General features: G+C 38.3%; 1 protein-coding gene across 1 annotated transcript in view; it reads left to right on the top strand.

Annotated features, from left to right (window-relative positions):
- INTS7 (integrator complex subunit 7) overlaps positions 1-19,890 on the top strand; it is a 103,363-nt gene that overhangs the window by 47,997 nt on the left and 35,476 nt on the right. Inside the window, exons 8-13 of the mRNA XM_032393121.1 lie at positions 5,256-5,373; positions 10,362-10,496; positions 13,311-13,408; positions 16,294-16,533; positions 18,332-18,469; positions 19,554-19,760. Coding sequence (XP_032249012.1) covers positions 5,256-5,373; positions 10,362-10,496; positions 13,311-13,408; positions 16,294-16,533; positions 18,332-18,469; positions 19,554-19,760 — 936 coding nt within the window. The remainder of the gene's footprint in view (positions 1-5,255; positions 5,374-10,361; positions 10,497-13,310; positions 13,409-16,293; positions 16,534-18,331; positions 18,470-19,553; positions 19,761-19,890) is intronic.

The following is a 19,890-nucleotide window of genomic DNA, read 5'->3' as shown; positions in this document are numbered from 1 at the left end:
GAGGAGAATAGATGAATGAGAGAACAAAATGCTAACAGGGTAACAACATCCCCAGAAAATATACACTAAACAAATCAGAAAAGACCTGAAACCGGGGGAAAAGAAAGGGAAAGAAAGGAAAAAGAAAAAAAAAGAAAAAGAAAAAGGTAAAAACAAACAAAAACAAAACAAAATAAAAAAACAGAATATGATCAAATATGATTAGGCTGGTGCATAGATCAGTGCCACACACTAGATTTTGGGTGTATTTTGGTCTGTTAGAAGAAAGCGCCTCCCAAAATTTTAAAGAAAGAAAAACTTATATATGTACAAAATAAGGGTTAATATGATGAAGGGATGGAATATGACTGTAAAGATGAAAATTATAAAAGATTTTATAAAAGGAATTGATAAGTTGGTTGAAAAAAGAAAGAAGGGGATTTAAAAAAAAAAAAGAGAATGTGATCAGGCAGGAGACTAGAACAAAGTCATACACTAGAGATTTAGGGTATATTTTGATCTGTTAGAAGAAACTGTATCCCAAAATTTTAAAGAGAGAACAATTTATATATATATATACCAAAAATAAGGGTAACTACTATGAAGGGATAGAATATGACTCTAAAAATGAAAAATAAAAAATATTTTTTTAAAAAAGCAATTGATAAGTTGTTGGTTGAAAAAGGGAAAAAGAAAAATTCAAAAAAAAAAGTTAAAAAAAATTAACTTTGAAAGACTAAAGAATCATGGGGAAAAAGCCATGAATTCTATGTGCAGTATTCCCCAAGCGCTGGAGTTCTGCCGTTCTCATTGATTGGTAAACTTGGTCTTGGCTGGCTGTTCTCGCTGATCTTCTGGGGGCCTGTTGCCGTGGTTCCCAAATGTCTTTGCCGGAGGTGGAATTTCCCCACCCTTGCTGGGTCCAGGCTAAGTAATCTGCTCGGGTTTGCTCTCAGGAGCTTTTGTTCCCTGCAAGCTTTCCGTATAGCTTTGGAGGCCGAGGGTGAAAATGGTGGCCTCCCAATCTCCGCCCCGGAGGAGCCAAGAACTCGGGGCCCCTCTCCTCAGTGCACCCCCAGAGAAAAGCAGTCAGTCACTCCCGTCTCCCCGGTCTCCGGCTGCACTCCGTGCTCCCCCAGCCTGTGACCGAGCATTTCTATCTCTGGCACCTGACCCTGTGTGGAGTCTCCAAACCCAGCAGATCCCTGCGGTGCGCTCCCACTGCTCCTCCCGGGGGAGGAAGGGGAGTCTCCCCGGATCTGCCACTTGTTGGGTCCCTGCTGGAGGAGCAGTGGCCCGTCTGTGCCCCGGATCACGGTCTATGGCAACGCCGAGCTGAGAGCCCGCGTTACCATCTCTGCAGCTGACTTCCCCGCTCCGATACCTGGGAGCTCTGCCGTACTCAGGCACCCCCGGTCTTTCTGTGACCCCGACGGTCCTGAGACCACACTGTCCCGCGAGGGTTCCACCCCCCGCTTAGCCACTGGAGCGACGTCCCTCAGTGGAGCAGACTTCTAAAAGTTCCCATTTTGTGCTCCTCGGAGGCCCCCTCCCCCGCCATCTATCTTCCAGAATACCACCTCAGATTCACTTCTCCGCACGTCCTACCTTCCAGAAAGTGGTCGCTTTTCTGTTCAGAGAGTTGTTGCTATTCTTTTCTTCGATCTCCTGTTGAGTTCGTAGGTGTTCAGAATGGTTTGATCCCTATCCAGCTGAATTCCTGGGACCAGACGAAATCCAGGTCTCCTACTCCTCTGCCATCTTGCTCCTCCCCTGAACTGCTCTTCAGCGTAGTAGCTTGTAGGGCTTGCAAAGCTCTTTGACTCTCATGAGCTTTTTATTATTACAGACAATAAATGTCATCACCCCCACTTATATTTTATTTTAAAATTATTTTTTATGCCAGTATGTTCATGTGCAGAATTCAAAAGCTGCAAAAGGATATATATCATAAAGTATTTCCCACTTACTCTTCTGCCATCCACTCACTCCTTTGCCCAGTGGCAACCAGTGTCTAATTTCTTATATGTTTTTCCAGAGATGTTTTATATGAAAGCAACAATTCTGCAGGGCGCCTGGGTGGCTTAGTCAGTTAAGCATCCAGCTTGTGATTTCAGCTCAGGTCATGATCTCCTGGGTCCTGCGCTTGAACCGGGTCAGGCTCTGCACTCAGCGGGGAGTCTGCTTAAGATTCTCTTCCCTCTGCCCCTCCCCCCACTCACACACATTCTCTCTCTCTCAAATAAATAAATCTTAAAAAAAAAGAAAGAAAACAATTCTGTATAAATCTTTACCCCCATTTTACAGACAAAGAAGTTGAGACTCAGAGATTTCAGTAATTGGCTCAGATCACAGAGATGGTAAGTGGTAGAGCCAGAATTCTGATGCAAGTCTTCCAGTTAAAAATCTGTTACATGTCAGTTCCAAATGCCTGGTAGATATTTCTTCTTGGATTTCATATCTCTTCCTATTTCTGTCCTTCCTCTGAGATTAGCTTATCTCCATAAATTCTCAGTCTTCATAAATGGGAGTCAACATTCTCTGGTCATCAGGTTTGAAATTTTGTAATAATTATTGAATCCTTCTTGTTGATTCCCTTATATGTCATCAGTTTCAAAACGCCTCTCATATTCACCCTCTACTCTCCATTCGGACCTTCAAGCTGTAGTTCAGGCCAAGTCCATCACCACCTGCCTGGATTAATGCCCTAGGCTATAGGTTGGCTCCGTGGCCCTCACCTGTTTATCATTGCCAGAATAATCTTCCCTAATGCTTTCGATAACATAATCCTCTCCAGTGGCTTCCTTTTTCCTTTTCCCATTAAACTTAAATTATTCTGACTAACTTCAAGGCCAACTTTAATCTGGCCTAATATTCCCTGTTCAGCATTTCTCCGTCTTGGCCTTTGTCCCTTTTGGACATTATCTCCTATTAGGCCACAGATAAATACTCCATAATCTGGCCTAACCGCCACACTTCTTGTTTGCTTTGTCTCCATCACTGTCTTCCCTTCCATTACCAGAAACCTACTTTGTCTTTCAAGGCCATTTCCATTCCTGCCATGATTATTTGTTCCTGCTGCTGTTTTTGTTATTAGCTAGGGTTTTCTTTCAGTTGAAAAAGTACACATGCACATGATAAAAAATTCAGAGTTTAAGGTGCATAATGAGTGAAAACACGTCTGTCTTATAAGTCATCTCTTCTCTCAGCTCTCCCCTGCAGAGGTGGTCAGTGTTACTAGTTTCCTATGTATTCTTCTGAATTTTGTCATCCATATACAAGCATGTGTATGTCCTTTCTATTTTCTGTATGAAAATGAAAATACAGTTTATGCACGTTCTGAACCTTTTATCACTTCACAGTACATCTTGGGGAACATGTGGTATTAATACTTAGATCTGCTTTCATTCTTTCACCAGTTATGTGGTACTACACATTAGAGTTGTTTCCAATACTTTTACTGTTACTGTTTACACTGCTACATTGACTAGTTTGTTAAAAAAAAAAAAAAATCATCATTGCTCACAATGATGATACATTTCTAAAAGAGGATTTCTTGGGTCCAATAATACATACAATTAAAGTTTTTTTATGTAATGCCAATTACCCGCTAATGAGGTTTACACCATTTTACCTTTCTGCCGGTGGTGTGATAGCAACTGTTGGCCCACACAGCTTTCAGTACTGTGTCTTATTAAACTTCACTCTTGTCCGGTCTGGTGAAAAAAATCTCTTATTTTAAATGTTTCAAATTATGAGTGAAGTTTAGCATGTCATTTTTAAAAGGCATTTGTATAAATTTTATCTGTGAACTCATTTTTCTATTGTGTTGTTTGCCTATTTGCTAGTAAGAACTTTTTATATACGAAGGTGATTGGGCCTTTATTGACCTTACATGATATGAACATTTTTCCCAGATTTGTCAAATATCTTTTTACTTTTTCTTTTCCTATATTAGCCCTTAGTACTTCTTACAGTTTTGGTTTTTATTTGCCATTAAAAAGAAACAAAGGTCTAGTTTTATTTTACCCAGATGGCTGGCCAGTTGTCCTTGAGCTTTTTATTGAAAAGTCCCTCTCATTTGAAATGCCATTAGCATATATTAAATTCTGTGTATTTGAATCCATTTCTGGAACAAGTTTGCTCTCATTGATTTCTTTGTCCATGAGTAGAAAAAACTTCTTTGACTTCTGTAGGTTTATTATACATTTTATATTTGGTGGAGTTTGTTTTGTCCCTCATTATACTTCATCAGAATTTTTCTGGATATATTTTGATTTTGATTTTTCCATATGATCTCTAGAAACAGATTATGTAAACCTTTCCACTCCCAAGATTGTGTTGACATTTTTATCTGGGACATAATAAATCTATTGTTTAACTCTTTCTGAAATTTTATTTTTGATTTTTTCCCTAGTCTCTAAGTTTTGCTATTTTCTGAAACTTTGTCTTTGTGGGAGAATGGGAATTAGTTTAATTTAGTGGGGCAGTTATTTGACCACTTATATGATATGTCCTAAGCGTTGAGGTGCTGGATAAGGAAAGAGTCATTGTAGTACGAGCACTTACCCATAGTTGACATTACTGGAAGAAACACGAGCATCTTGTTTCTGGTCTTCAGACCACATTAGTCAGGAGTAGAGTGGATGATCCGAAATGGAGGAGGATAGACAGTGCATTCACTTACATACAAGATAGACTGCCATGCTCTGTTATTTTTTAAAAAAATATAGATACATGAACTAATACTCGTATCTCTCCATGAAGTGAAGTACAGTGGAGGTTCTGCTTGTGTGGACTGAATAATACTTAATTTCCAGTGAGCTTAATAAAAAATCAGTCATGATGACCTTTTTTTTTTTAAATAGACTTTATTCTTCAGAACAGGTGTAGATTTACAGAAAAATGGAAAAGATGGTACAGAGGGTTGCCACACACCCCACACCCAGTTTCCCCTGTCATTGGTCTTTGCCATTAGTGCAGCACATTTGTTAAAAATAATAAACCAATGTTGGTACATCATTATTATTAACCAAAGTTCACTCTTTGTTCTGGTTGCTTTAGTTTTGCTTAGGGTCCTTTTTTGGTTCCAGGGTCCCATCTAGGAAACTGCATTAGATTTCACCAATGTGTCTCCTGATATTCCTCTTGGCTGTGGCAGTTTGAGTGAAGTTTTTTATCGTAGATAGAATTTTTCTAAAAGCTAGAACATTTAAAACAAGTGGACAGTTTTAAGGTATTTCAACTTCTGTGTTCCCTTTTCTTCTGTATTCCAGGCACTCTGTGAATGTGCCCTCCAGACTCCTTATGACAGCCTGAAACTCGGGATGCTGTCTGTCCTTTCCACACTGTCAGGGACCATTGCCATCAAACATTACTTCAGCATAGCTTCAGGTAAGGAGAAGAAGGGAGAGGACATATGGAGAATGTGCTAGTCCCTTTTCTCATGTTGATGGTTCAGGTTGTTTCTTCTGTAAAGCCTTAGAATCCAGAACAGTTTCAGTCTTGTACTCTGTTATATGCCAGTGACTTATCTGAAAATGATTTCTTCACTAATGCCTGTGGTCATAATATTTTGCATCCTTGATCATAATTCAAGGGTATTGTTTTTTCTAGATTTGCCCTGTTTTGAATTATACGTACATGAAAGAATATTTTTGAGGATACTTAACATAGCTCGTTTGCTTTTGTATGTCTCTGAGTCAAAGTGCCCTTTGGATTTAAGTACATTTCAAAGGCCAGATGGTGGTGAATTTTAAAAGCAAATGTCATATGCCTTCTTTTAGGTATATGTTATCTCTCTGGAAAATGATTAAAAGAAAACTTTACCCCAGTTCAATAACGCTTTCCTAGTTGCCTGTTGCAGATGGTTTAACTTCAAAATGCCTTAATTAATGCCCGGTGAGGAGCTTGCTTACCTAACAGACACGGCTAAAGTGTTTTGTTTTGTTTTAATGCAGGTTTTGTGGGATCTGTATTGCTTCCTATTTTAGCCCATTAATTCGAATTGAAGTAGCTAAGAATTACAATGACCCTTTGTCCTTTTTATGGCTTCACAGCCTGTGAACTTAACTGGGTAGAGGGAATTCCCTGCCATATATATATAAGGCTTGAGAGGAAGATAAAAATACCTGGTACTCTGTTTGCCAGGCCTCCTTGCCAGCTAGGGTGCACGCATGTGGCCTGGACTCAGGGCTCATGTCATACCACAGGCTGAATTGGGAGCCAGTAACGATAAGAAGTAGGGAAGTGGGAGAACCCGGTCTAGCGCTACAGCAGTGACCGCGGCCGCACCGTTTCCAGGGTCTGCCGTAGCAGTGGGCATTTGCTCTGTCATGGTGCCTCTGGCAGCAGTGTAAGCCGTGACATCGAGGTGGTAATACCTTCACTGAACTAATTCTGTGCCTGGTTTGGGCTGTGATCTTGGTTGGTCGCTAGGCTGGCCTTTTTCCTGTCCATTTTCTGAACTTAGTTTTCTAGGCTTTCCAGTAATTCTGTGAGGTATTTCTATGTCAGTTATCTACTGCTTTGCAATAAGTCACCTCAAAACTTAGTGGCTTAAGGGACATGTAGGTGGCTCAGTCGGTTAAGCATCTGCCTTCAGCTCAGGTCATGGTCGCAGGGTCTTGGGATCGAGTCCTGCATCGGGCTCCTTGCTCAGCAGGAGCCTGCTTCTCCCTCTGCCTGCCACTCCCCCTGCTTGTGTTCTCTCTCTCTGACAAATAAATAAATAAAATACTTAAAAAAAAACCAAAAAACTTAGTGGCTTAAAACCATCACCATTGTATTTGCTCTGATTCTGCATATCAGCAATTTTGACTGACCTCAGCTGGGTGCTTTTCCCAATCTTACGTGGGCTTTTACTCTTAAGACTGCAGTCATCTCGAACCTTGACCATTCTGGATGATCTAAGGAGGCCTCATTCACCAACTGGAGGTTGAAAGGCTTTCAGCGGAGCAGCTTGGTTCTCCTCCATGTGCCTCAGCAGGCTAGCTTAGCCTTGTTTACATCATGATCTCAGGGTTCTAGCAGGAGCCAAAGAAGGGAGCCACCAGCACATAAGCTCTTCTTAGTCTTTTGCTTGCGTGTTTTTTAATGTCTCAATAGCCAGAGCAAGTGACACGGCCAAGCCCGGATAAGTGGGGAAATAAACACCTCTTGAGGCAAGGAATTAGAAAATTGCATTGCAAAGGGGCATGCCAACCAGGGACAGGATATATTATCACAGCCCTTTTTATCAATAATCTATCATATACCCATTGTACTTTTGAGAAATTCTTTTCCTGCATAAATCAGCCAGTCTCAGTTTCTCAGCTTATAGTTAATATCTTTGACTGACATCCTACTTTAAAAGAGCTGCAAGAGTATTCATTGTATCTTATAATTTGTAAGTGTCTTCCCACAGAAGGTCTCATTGCTTCTGTACAAGTAGCCTTTCAAGCAAGGCACATAGAAAGGAGTTTATAAGTATTAAAACTGAGGCTTACAAAGTTTCGATGATATGTCCAAAATCACATACTTAATGACATGCCTTAGTCTAGGCCTGAACCCAGAAGTTCTGATCCAGTGTTCATTTTTATACTAAACGGGCCTAGAAGCAGAATGACTTTCTTTTTCTTTATTTTTTAATTCCAAAGTCATTTGTAAGCCTCTGTCAGGTTATAATATTCAAGCAATTCTCGAGCTTCGTCCTTTTATTGAATTTTAAATTTTATTAAATTGCAGTTTGTATATGGAATTAAGCAAAAGGCTTAAATAACCAGACTAGGTAATGTTCACAAGAAATTAAAGTCAAGGATTTTCCAAAATTAGGTTATTTCCATAGGCAATAGTGAATGTTTAAGTATGTTTTCATTGATTAGATTTTTTCAATATAAGCAGGATCGTTTGTAAAACAAACTTAAATTTAGTGTCTAAATGATCACTAGCAAATGGCTCTTAAGCATATAAGATGTTCAGTATCACACACACCTAAGAAAAATGCCAAATAAAACAGCACTGAAATACTTTACCAATCCATCAGATTGGCAAAGATTCAGAAGTTTGATAACATGCTGTGTTGACAGTGGTGTGGGTGAACAGCCACTCATTCATTGCTGGTGGGGTTGTGAATTATTAAATGTCTGCATAGGTGATTTGGAAATATTCATCAAAATTACAAATGACCCAGAAATTCCACTTCTAGGAGTTGAACCTACTAATATATTCACACATTTGAGAAATGACAGATCTATAAGGTTATTCATAGCATCATAGTATGTAATAGCGAAACACTGTCCGTCAGCAGGGATGTAGTAGCATAAAAAAAATCCATCAATAGGGATCTCATTAAAGAAATTATGATACACAACTGCAGTAGAAGTCAGTGTAATTTATTAAAGAGAATATATGGCATGGAATAATCTACATGATATGTTTAAAAAGCAATAAAGAAAGATGTAAAACTGTGGAAAAAGGAAAAAAAATAGAGAAATGTATGTGCTTGCAAATGTATAGCCTCTGGAATGATACACAATGATAACATTGGGTGCATGAGGAAGACTCTTCATTCACTGACTTTCTAGCTTTTTCTACTATTTGTTGAACCTTTTAAACCAGGTGAATTTATCTGAGTAAGTAATTTTTAAATAAATAAAAAATTAAATTAAAAATAGTTTTGTCCCTAAAACTGTAAACATAGAAAAATGCTGCAAAATATATTTTAAAGGCAGAATATTGGCTATTATCTACTTATTGTGATTATGTGTGAGTTTTTAAATTTTGATTTTTTTCCAAGTTTTCTATGATGAGTCTTCATAGAAAAAAGGAAAAATGCAAGTTGCAAAACATGTTTGTAAATCTTTTAATGAGTCTGTATTGTCCAAATCATATGGGCAAGACAAAGAACGGAGGAAATACAAGTTCTGTAGTCTTGAAAAAACTTTTCTAATATTTTGCCTTTTTTTTTTTTTTTTTTTGAAGATTTTTTATTTATTTACTTGACCAGAGAGAGAGACAGCTAGAGAGGGAACACAAGCAGGGGGAGCGGGAGAGGGAGAGGCAGGCTCCTGGCTGAGCAGGGAGCCTGATGCGGGGCTCTATCCCAGGACCCTGGGATCATGACCTGAGCGGAAGGCAGACACTTAACGACTGAGCCACCCACGCGCCCCTGTTTTGCCTATTTTAAAAACACTGAGGGTTTACCTGAGCTAGTACTTTTATGTTAAACTGGAAAACACATGTCCCCCACTGCCTGGGATGGTCTTGGTTTATGCCTGTTGTAATTAGGAATCGTGTCCCCTTCAACCTCAAAAAATATGATCACCTTTGGTGTGAGAGGCAAGGTTGAAATTGATGGAAATCCTGGAAAAATAAGCAAGAATGGAAAAAGGAAGGCAGGAACAAGAGACTCTGCTAAAAAGCTGAGTTTAATCTCCTGATTCTTGTTAAAGTTCATTCACTTATACCTGGGAGTTTCTCTACTATAAATAAAAATAGTCACAACGTAAACCTTACATTACAGAATTTCAAGTGTGAATTTTAAAAATTGCTGCAGGGACATCTGGGTGGCTCAGTCGGTTAAGTGGCTGCCTTCTGCTCAGGTCATGATCCCAGGGTCCTGAGATCAAGTCCCTCATTTAAAATCTTAGTTATGCCCTACCCCTAACCCTGGGCTTCAGTTTCTTTTGTAAAAATAGGGCATTGAATCATGTGATTCCAGAATCCTTCCCAGTTCTAAAATCATGAATTCTGGGGGCACCTGGGTGGCTCAGGCAGTTAAGCATCTGCCTTCAGTTCAGGTCATGATCCCGGAATCCCGGGATCAAGCCCCTCATCGGGCTCCCTGGTCAGCGGAGAGCCTGCTTCTCCCTCTGCCCCTTACCCTGTTCATGCTCTCTCTTTCGCTCTCTCTGTCAAATAAATAAATAAAATCTTTAAAAAAAAAATAAAAATAAATAAAACCATGAATTCTGTGTAAACCTTTTGCAGTATAACTATCTGCCAGCCATTGAGGTGGGAAAAGCAAACTTAAAATTTTTGTTTCTCATTTTCTTTCCTCTCATGAAGGTAAGGTTTATCTGATAAGAGGCCTAAAATTGACATCCATTTTAATGAGAATCCATTTGCACTCCCAACATACAGTCTTTAGTTGTTTTGGCTTTGCTGTGTTCCTTAGTCAATTTTTATTAATATTTTTGTGGGAAAGTCCTATATTATTTTAGATCCCAATCATTATAAACTATTAGGACATACCTATTCTAAGTTCCTTGACAGGAGAGACAGGAATGATGGTTTATGTTGATGATGGAGTACAAGTAGATGGAACAATGAACCTATATGTTGAACTGCTTTTGAACTTTATAAGTGGACTAAGTCTGTGCTACTTTTCTCTTTTTGTTTAGGAAATGTGGGGTCTTCCCCTAGATCCTCTGACTTGGTCAGATTAGCCCAAGAGTGCTGTTACCATAATAACAGGGGCATTGCAGCTCATGGAGTAAGAGTCCTAACTAATATAACAGTCTCCTGTCAAGAAAAAGGTAAGTTTGATCGGGACTGATACTATGTATAAACTTTTAGATTGAAGTTTGGGTGGAATTGTGTGTGTGTGTGTGTGTTTAATCTCTTCTTTTTAGCATATATGCTTTTATCTACCGGTTGCCTCCTAAAGTCTACTTAGAGCAGGTTTTCTCAAAACTACTTAATCCTATGAAAAATAAAAACATATATATGAGGACCTTGGGATTGGGATTATGAAATTGAAAGGTTTCATAGAGCATTGCACATTTCCTCCCAGTGCTTCAGTTTGCATGCATGGTGCTGTGGATACGGATCACTTTTGACTGCCCTGTGGTATGACAATTTGTTCGCATGTACAAAAACCTGGAAAATTGAGGAAAAAAATACCTTAAGTTATCAAGGGGCTTAAGTAACAAATAGTTTCACCTAGGGGCAAATGAATTAAGAGAGTAATATGAATTAAATTTGCCTAGAATTTGTCTCTAGGTATTTAAAGCATTAAGCTCATTTGCATAATTTAGGATGTGACTAGAAAATAATGCTTATATTTTATTTTATTCCTAATATTTTTTACCTAAAGACTTGAATAAGTTCAAGCTGGTATTCAAAACAGAAATGTATTTTGTTTTTTTGTTTTTTAGGATGTGAATAGAAAACAATGCTTATATTTTATTGTATTCCTAATGTTTTTGACCTAAAGGCTTGAATAAGTTAAAGCTGGTGTTCAAAAACAGAAATGTACTTTGGATGTTTCTTCTGTTTCGGTGTTTATTTTGCTCTTCATTAAGGATCGTAAGTGGAGATCTTATCCACACTAGACGTCAGCACTGCTCATTCCTAGTACCTATTTTTTTCTAGCACCCTGACCTTCGCTAGACTTAACACTGTCAAGCCCTACACTAACTCAGGTGACATTCCTTTAAAATTCTTCTTTAAATACTGATTCTTATTTGAATAATTAGTCCTGTTTTATTTTTGATATAGTAATGAGTATTTTCTACCATGTAACAGAAAACTGTATGTTCTCAAGCTTCATATATATTAACCTTAATATGGTTAACAATATATTCAGAATTCTCTAGAACTTCTAGAGAAATTCGAGCCCTAAGGTAGTAGAAAGATGCTATAGTACTGCTATTACATGAGACACCTTAAGGGGTTTATTCTTTGTGGTCTGACTTAAAATATTAATAAGGTTATGTGGGGTTTTCATTACTTCCTAAAAGGGTTTCAATTTTCATTAGAAAGTTACATTGTAGGTGAAAATGGACAAGCATAATTTATGCCTAGTTAGGAAGATTAAAAATTTATATCTAGTGAGGAAGATTTATGTCTGGTTAGGAAGATTTATGCCTGGTTAGGAAGGTAGTACATGGTTTGCTGTTCCTAGTAGTTTCCTCAGCTAAGCTGGTGACACTGTTTTCAGCTATGCTTTATTTATACCTTTGTGGCTGTAGCTCTTGATTGAACATAGATATATATACCTTTTTTTAAAATATTAGTTTCAGGTGTAGGACTTAATGATTTGATATTTGTATATATTGTGAAATGATCACCACAGTCTAGTTAACATCAGTCACCATAGATAGTTATAAATTTTTTTTCTGTGATGAAAACTTTTAAGATCTACTCTCTTACCTTTCAAATATGAAATACAGTATTATTAACTATACTCGCCATGCTGTGCTCATTTTATAACTGGAAGTTTGCACCTTTCAACCCCCTTCTCTCATTTTGTCCACCATCTGTCTCTGGCAATCACCAATCTGTTCTCTGTACCCATGAGCTCAGTTTTTCTTCACTTGTTTGTTTTAGATTCCACATGTAAGTGACATCATATGGTATTTGTCTTTTTCTATCTGACTTACTTCACTTAACATAATGCCTTCAAGATCGATCCATGTTGTCTCAAATGGCAGGTTTTCCTTCTTTTTATGGCTGAATAATAATCCATTGTGTATCAGTGCCATTCTTTATCCATTCACCCACTGGTGGACTCAGGTTGTTTCCATATCTTGGCTATTGTAAATAATGCTGTAATGAACATGGGGGTGCATATGTCTTTTTGAGTTAGTATATTCATTTTCTTTGGGTAAATACCCAGAAGTGGAATTGCTGGAGCATATGGTAGTTCTATTTTTAGGTTTCTGAGGAACCTCCACACTGTCTTCCATGGCAGCTGCATCAGTTTGCATCCCCACCAGCAGTGCACAGGGTTCCGTTTTCTCCACGTCCTTGCCAGCTTGTTACTTCTTGTCTTTTTGATAATAGCCATTCTAACAGGTATGAGATGAGATCTCATGGTTGTTTTTGATTTGCATTTCCCAGATGATTGGTGGTGTTGAGCATCTTTTCATGTACCTATTGGCCATCTGGATATCTTCTTCAGAAAAATTTCTCTTCAGGTCCTCTGCTCAGTTTTTAATTGGATGGTTTGTTTTTTGCTATTAAGTCATATGAGTTCTTTATATATTTTGGGTATTAACCCCTTACCAGAAACATGATTTGCAAATATTTTCTCCCATTTTCATCTTGTTGATGGTTTCCTTTGCTGTGCAGAAGCCTTTTAGTTTGATGTAATGTATATATTTTTAGAATCGTCAGTATAGTAGTGGAAAAATAGAAGTCCGAAGATAGCCTTTACATTTCAGAAGTAATGGCACGTGTACTTTTTCAGGAAGGTTAGCTTTACACATAACAGTGTTTCTTATATCTTCGACTCCTTAATGGTTTTTTCTTCTAAGTGTGTGTGTGTGTGTGTGTGTGTGTGTGTGTGTGTGTGTATTTAATCTTCTCTACTTGACCACTATAAAACTTAGTGTTTTTTCCTCTAGACCTTTCGGCACTGGAACAGGATGCTGTCTTTGGCCTGGAATCCCTTCTGGTACTTTGTAGTCAAGATGATAGTCCAGGTGCTCAAGCCACTTTAAAGGTGAAAATATCACTTATCTTAATATAATGCCTGTTTTTATTGCCTAAACTAGGGATTGGCAATCTCTCTATAAAGGACCAGATAGTAAATATTTTAAGTTTTGTAAGTTATATACTCTTTGTCACAACTACTCAGTTCTGCAGTGGTAGGATGAAGCAGCCATCGGCAGTGTGTGAAAGGGAACAGATAGGCAGCGTGGTGGTGTGGCAATAAAGCTTTATTTATAAAGCCAGGCCAGAGTTGGCCAAAGGGCAGTGGTTTGTCAACTCCAGTTCAAACAAACATTTGCCCTTGATCTTCACTTTCAAAACTATCACGTTGACCATTGTTATTCCAAAGGATAGACAAAGTAAAAATCTGAGCTTTGGCTTATTTTGCCATCAGTTGAGAGTGTTTATTAAGTTGTAGTAAATACATATGAAGGTCCTAGATTTTGCCATCAGTTGATAGTGTTTATTAAGTTGTAGTAAATACATATGAAGGTCCTAGACAATATAAAGCAAAGGGAAATAGGCAGAGCTCCTGCACTTTAGGAAGTTTATAATCTGAGGTGACACTGGTAAGAGATATTTAAGATTTATTATTATATTTTTATTATATTTAAGATACTAGAGATATTTAAGACTTTCAAAATGTGAAATGAGACTACTCTTACTGGAGTGAAATATGAAATATAATTTGTGATGGTAAAAATTAAGAAAAGTGGGATTAATAGAAGTAGAAAGCTACTAGGTAGACATTGGAGATTATAAGAATGATAGCTTGTCTAAGGTGTGATTTGAAGGAAGTCATTACTTAGTTTAGCATGTTAAGGAAAGGTTTGATGTCATAGTGATGAACAGTAAAGATATTAATACCATTAAATAAAAGCTGGTAAGAGGTGGGAAGGGAAGTAGGCAACATGTGTTTGGCAAGTGATTCATCCCCGGAATCTCTTTGGAACCACAATAAATTTATTTAAAAGTTTAAAAAAGAGAAAGAGAGAAAGAAAACAAACCAAATCCTTTTCCCACCAATTGTAGGTATCAATAAAACACTGGACTCAACACAGTGGGACATATATAGATGATCACAAAGGTCCCTGTGTTAGAGGAGTTCCCCATCTAGAGAATACTGACATTCATCTAAGGGACTAGAATAGCAAGCAGAACGCACTAAGTTCCTTGGTGTAGTACAAACAGAAGTGCAATTCTTTTTTTTTTTTTAAAGATTTTATTTATTTTCTTGACAGAGAGAGACATAGCGAGAGCAGGAACACAAGCAGGGGGAGTGGGAGAGGGAGAAGCAGGCTTCCCGCAGAGCGGGGAGCCCGATGTGGGACTCGATCCCAGGACCCTGGGATCATGACCTGAGCCGAAGGCAGACGCTTAACGACTGAGCCACCCAGGCGCCCCAGAAGTGCAATTCTAATGAGAGGACAGAGTTGGGAGTGATGCCTTTCAGCTAAGGATGTTAGCAAAGACTTGCACAAGGAGATGTCATGTGAGTTAAGCCTTGAAAGATGGCGTAGAATTTCAAACACTGAGGAAAGATCATTTGAACCCAAGGGACTACTGCTACTAAAGGCATGAAAACAGAAATGTACTTGTTATGTTGGAAGAATGGTGAATAACCCACTGTGGCTAGATGATATAATATATAAGATTGGAAAAATTGTTTGCAGCTCTGTCATGGAGTATAATCAAATATCATGCCAAGGAACTTTTTCTTGTTTCTATAGGTAGTGAGGAGATTAAAGTTTTAAAGGAATGGACATGCTGTGACCTTCTTTGTAATTATTGTTATTTAAATGTATCTATTATGTGCCCAACTTTGTTGACAACTTGTATATACATTTCTTTCCTTCTTTACAAAAACCCATCCAGTGAAATTTTCCCCCTTTAATATTCATGAGGAAATTAAGATTCAGAAAGATAAAATAACTTGTTGAAAGATACCTAGCTAATTAAGGGCAAGCTGATCTTCAAATCTGGATCTGTCAGATTCTGAAGACATCATTGTGTCTTCCTAACTCATACTGAAAGCTACATGGCTGTAGTGTGAAGGATGGGTTAATGGGCCCATCTTTTTAAGAGACTGGAATTAGGGAGGGATTTATGTTGTGGTAGAGAGAATGGAAAGCAGGTAGATATTGAAGATTGGACAAAAGTAGAAATGACGAGATGTAGCAATCAGTTGGCTATGTAGAAGTGAGAGGACTTCTGGTTTCTGGTTCTGGTGGCTGGGATATTAGTTGATGCCATTAACTGGCCTGCATAGAAGTTCTAAAGCCAATAGGTTTTTTGGATTTCAGGTGAGAAGTGAGAGAGAAAATTAGGAGTTTCTTCCCCACTTTTGTGTGCTTAAGAGTCACCTAGGACACCTTTTTTGAAATTCAAACTATCAGTAACCCAAATACTAAAAAAAAGAATTAATCCATTAAGTTTGGAATAGGTAGGGTCTGGGAATCTATATTTTTATTAGCATCCTGGGTGATGCTGGCATAGGTAAGTTTACAAACCATACTTTAGAAGCAATTTTTGAAAAGCAATGAAAGTGCAGTATGGTGAGATCCCATTTGGCATGAATTTTGCCTCTTCAGCATTGTGATTTTCTCAAGTCTTTTTTTTTAATAGTCTTAGATTGAAATGAGTGGTTAATATACAGTCCTGACTTATTTTCATTTTAAACATGGCACATTTGTAGATCTTAATAAGATTCAGCACACTCTGTGTTTCTTATGAAGGAAAATGTTATGCCTACAAAAAGACCTTTTCCTTGATTTTTCCTATTCCTTGATTTTTCCTATTCCTTGATTTTTCCTAATAACTGTACTGAGTTCTTTCTTTAAAGCTTCAGTTAATACCTTCAAAGTATAACGGGTCCATTTTCTATTCAATGTGCAGATTGCTCTAAATTGTATGGTGAAGTTGGCCAAGGGCAGGCCTCACCTTAGCCAGTCAGTGGTTGAGACCTTGCTGACCCAGCTGCACAGTGCTCAGGATGCTGCGCGGGTCCTGATGTGCCACTGCCTGGCGGCCATTGCCATGCAGCTGCCGGTGCTGGGCGATGGCATGCTTGGGGACCTCATGGAGCTCTACAAGGTGATCGGACGGTCAGCCACAGACAAACAACAAGAACTTCTGGTAAAGAGCCGCCTTTTGAACCTACTGGGGATGAATAGATCTGGTCTAGTGGGAATTACTTTAGGAAGTCAATGTTACTGTTTGACTTTACTTAAAAAGATTAAAGTAATTGGGGCACCTGGGTGGCACAGTCGGTTAAGCATCCAACTCTTGATTTTGGCTCAGGTGATGATCTCAGGGTCATGAGATCACGCCCTGTGTCAGGCGCCATGCTCATTGCCCAGTCTGAGATTCTCTGCTTCTCCCTCTGCCCCTCCCCCTGCTCACTCTCTCTCTCAAATAAACAAATCTTTTTTTAAAAAAGATTAAAGTAATTATGTAAGATCAAGAGTATGCTGAAGTCAGAATAGAATTGGAACCATGAGCTTTTGACTATTTCCACTTTTGATTTACAAAGCTCTGTTTAGTTCAGATCTAAAACTGCCTTCTTCCTAAGCCCTATCAAATCAGTTTAGTGTAGCAAAGCCTTCAGTCTGATATTTTTATTTTATTACAAAGTGAAAATAAAATTTTTTCCTTCTTATACAAAGCAAATAATGAACTAAAAACCCTGTTATAAACTTTCAAAAATGTAAGTTAAAGACCTAATGATTAACAGTGACCATAAATTAGCCCAAATTGCTTTTTTCCAATTCAGGACCTCTTTACCTGTTTAGAATCCAGTTTAGATTTCAGTATAGTCCTGGGGTTGAGAAAGGTGTGTGCTTAGAAACAGAAGGCACAGAAGCTATATAATAATGTTTAGTTGAAAGTTCTCCAGGGCTAAGAGTAGGCTTCATTCTAAATAAGCATAAGTGCGGTGTAAGCCTTATGGTGGTCATCCCAATTTAGGGCTTGTGGAAAAAGGAAATGAGATTTCTTACTCAAGCCCATTTTATATTTTATCCTCCAGGGGGCGTTGTGTAAAAGATTGCCCCCATCTCATTCCTATCAGGAAAGGTTACCCTGATGACCAAGTGGCAGTGGTCATGGGAATAACATCATGCAGTTTTCACAATATATACAGAATTTTGTATATATCAGCCTCAGAATACTAATAAGCAGATTTTTTTTGTTTATTTTTATTGAAATGTCATTTTATTGAAGTTTATTTTTTATTGAAATGGCATTTCCGGAAACTAATGTTCTTTATCCCATTTTTGTTAGTACTGTTATGAGGCAGTTTTAAATTACAAAACATAGTATTCAAAAAACATAAGGAATAATATGAAAACATTTGCATCCATCATCTAGCTTAAGGGAAAAATATTCCCAGTCTAGTTGAATTGTACCTCCCTGTGTACCTCCCTTACCATATCTTCTTCCTTCTCCCAGAGGTTACCACTATCCTGAATTTGATGTTCATCATTCCCATGCGTGTTATACATTTACTACCTTAGAATATATCCTAAGTAATAAGCAGTATTATTTTGCATATCTTTAACTTTATATAAATGTTATCTTGCTACATGAAATCATTTGCATGTTGTCTGTCTCTGCCTATTTTGTGTGAATCATCTATACAGATAAGTGTATCTCTAGTTTACCCATTTCTCTACTAAATAATATTTTATTGTGTGATTATATCATAATTTACCTACCCGTATTTATGGGCATTGTTTCTAATTATTTGCTGTTGTAACCAATGCTCTGAGCAATGGAATAAATTGCTTAATGACTTCAAAGTGGAAAATTAATAAATGTCAAAGGAAAACAAATTTGATGGGCTCTAGCTTTGTCCCTTTTGGGTAAAGTCATCTGTGACATTGGATAAAATTACATGTTTTCCTTATTTCTCTTACTTCTCGCTCAATGTTAGGTGAGTTTGGCCACTGTGATTTTTGTGGCCAGTCAGAAAGCACTATCTGCTGAAGTAAAGGCAGTAATTAAACAGCAGCTTGAAAGTGTCTCCAATGGATGGACTGTGTACCGAATTGCCAGACAGGCATCCAGAATGGTATGTATTATCCTTCTCTAGGACCTAGGTTGGCAAAAATAGCAAAGCTTAGATTGTGTGATTCTGACTTCTAGTCAAAACTGAAAATAAACATGGAAGTACGTTTTAGTCATGGGATTGAAAGGTTTTAACTTTTCTCATTTCAGAATGGTATGTATGTTGTTACGGGGCAAGTTCCACAGGAATTCGAAAAATATGAGCTCTTTCTGGCTGAAGGTTATTAGTGGCACTTCATTTTTCCCTATACTCTCATATCTACAGTCGCCTCCCACCCACCATTTCTGTCCTCCATTATCATTACCCCACATCTTTCTTCCCTCTCTCTCCCCAACCTTGTCATTCTTACATGGAGAGGGGGGCAAGTTTTGGTATGCTGTTCCCTTCTCAGTCATATGGAAAGCCTGCCAATTTTTATTTTGTTTGAGAGGAAATATAGAGCTTGGGTAGTATAGAAATCCTTTGGATACAAGTCCAGAGAGCAAAATTTGAGAAGCATTATTCTAGGTATTGTAATGCATGTTCTGATCTTACCGCGTTTCTCAAATAGAGGAGGAGCTCTATTGGCAGGACAATTCTTTGTTATACCCAACACCCGCAAGCATCCAGGTGCTGCAGGATATTGAGCATCCCTGGCCCCCAGGCATTCAGTGGCACTCACATTCCCCCCAACAGCTCCCCTCCCCCAGTCATTTCCAGAGGCAGGTGCAGTGCTTCTGATAATCACTTCAGGGAACTTGCTGGAGTCTCCTGCCCGTCCCCGCCCCACTAAATAGCTCATACAGAATGACATACACTCAGTGTTTCCACTTTCTATAGTTTGAACTAAAATTCTAGACTTGAGTTATAGTTAATTCCATTTATTTTCTCTTTGGAACTGTTTTAGAAAAGAACTAAAGGTGTTTGTTACATAAAAGCAGCTCAGCATATTTTCTCTGAAGAAATACTTAGACCGAGTCTTAAAGAATTACATAATGTGAGGAATGGTTGTTAAAACTTATCCAAGGGTTTTGAGTTTGTCTTTTAGCTGCCTCTCAGCTAATTCAAGTGTGAGAACCTCATCATGTGCCCACCCCCCCTTTTTCAGGGTAACCATGACATGGCCAGAGAGCTTTATCAGAGTTTGCTGACTCAGGTTGCTTCAGAACATTTCTACTTCTGGCTAAATAGTCTGAAGGAGTTCTCACATGCAGAACAGTGCCTCACCGGGTTGCAGGAGGAGAACTATAGTTCAGCACTTTCTTGCATTGCTGAGTCTTTAAAATTCTACCACAAAGGGATTGCTTCCTTAACAGTAAGTCCTCTTGACTCTCCTTTGGTGATGATGACTTGTATGAGAATGGTCTCAATTTTCTTTGTGGGTTTTTCTGTTTGAACTACCTTGAAAAATCTGGTGATAAATACATTTAACAATATTAAATAAT

This window comes from Phoca vitulina, unplaced genomic scaffold, assembly GCF_004348235.1.
Source record: "Phoca vitulina isolate PV1807 unplaced genomic scaffold, GSC_HSeal_1.0 scaffold71, whole genome shotgun sequence".
NCBI lineage: Eukaryota > Metazoa > Chordata > Mammalia > Carnivora > Phocidae > Phoca > Phoca vitulina.
This window is presented reverse-complemented; position numbering and strand designations above follow the sequence as displayed.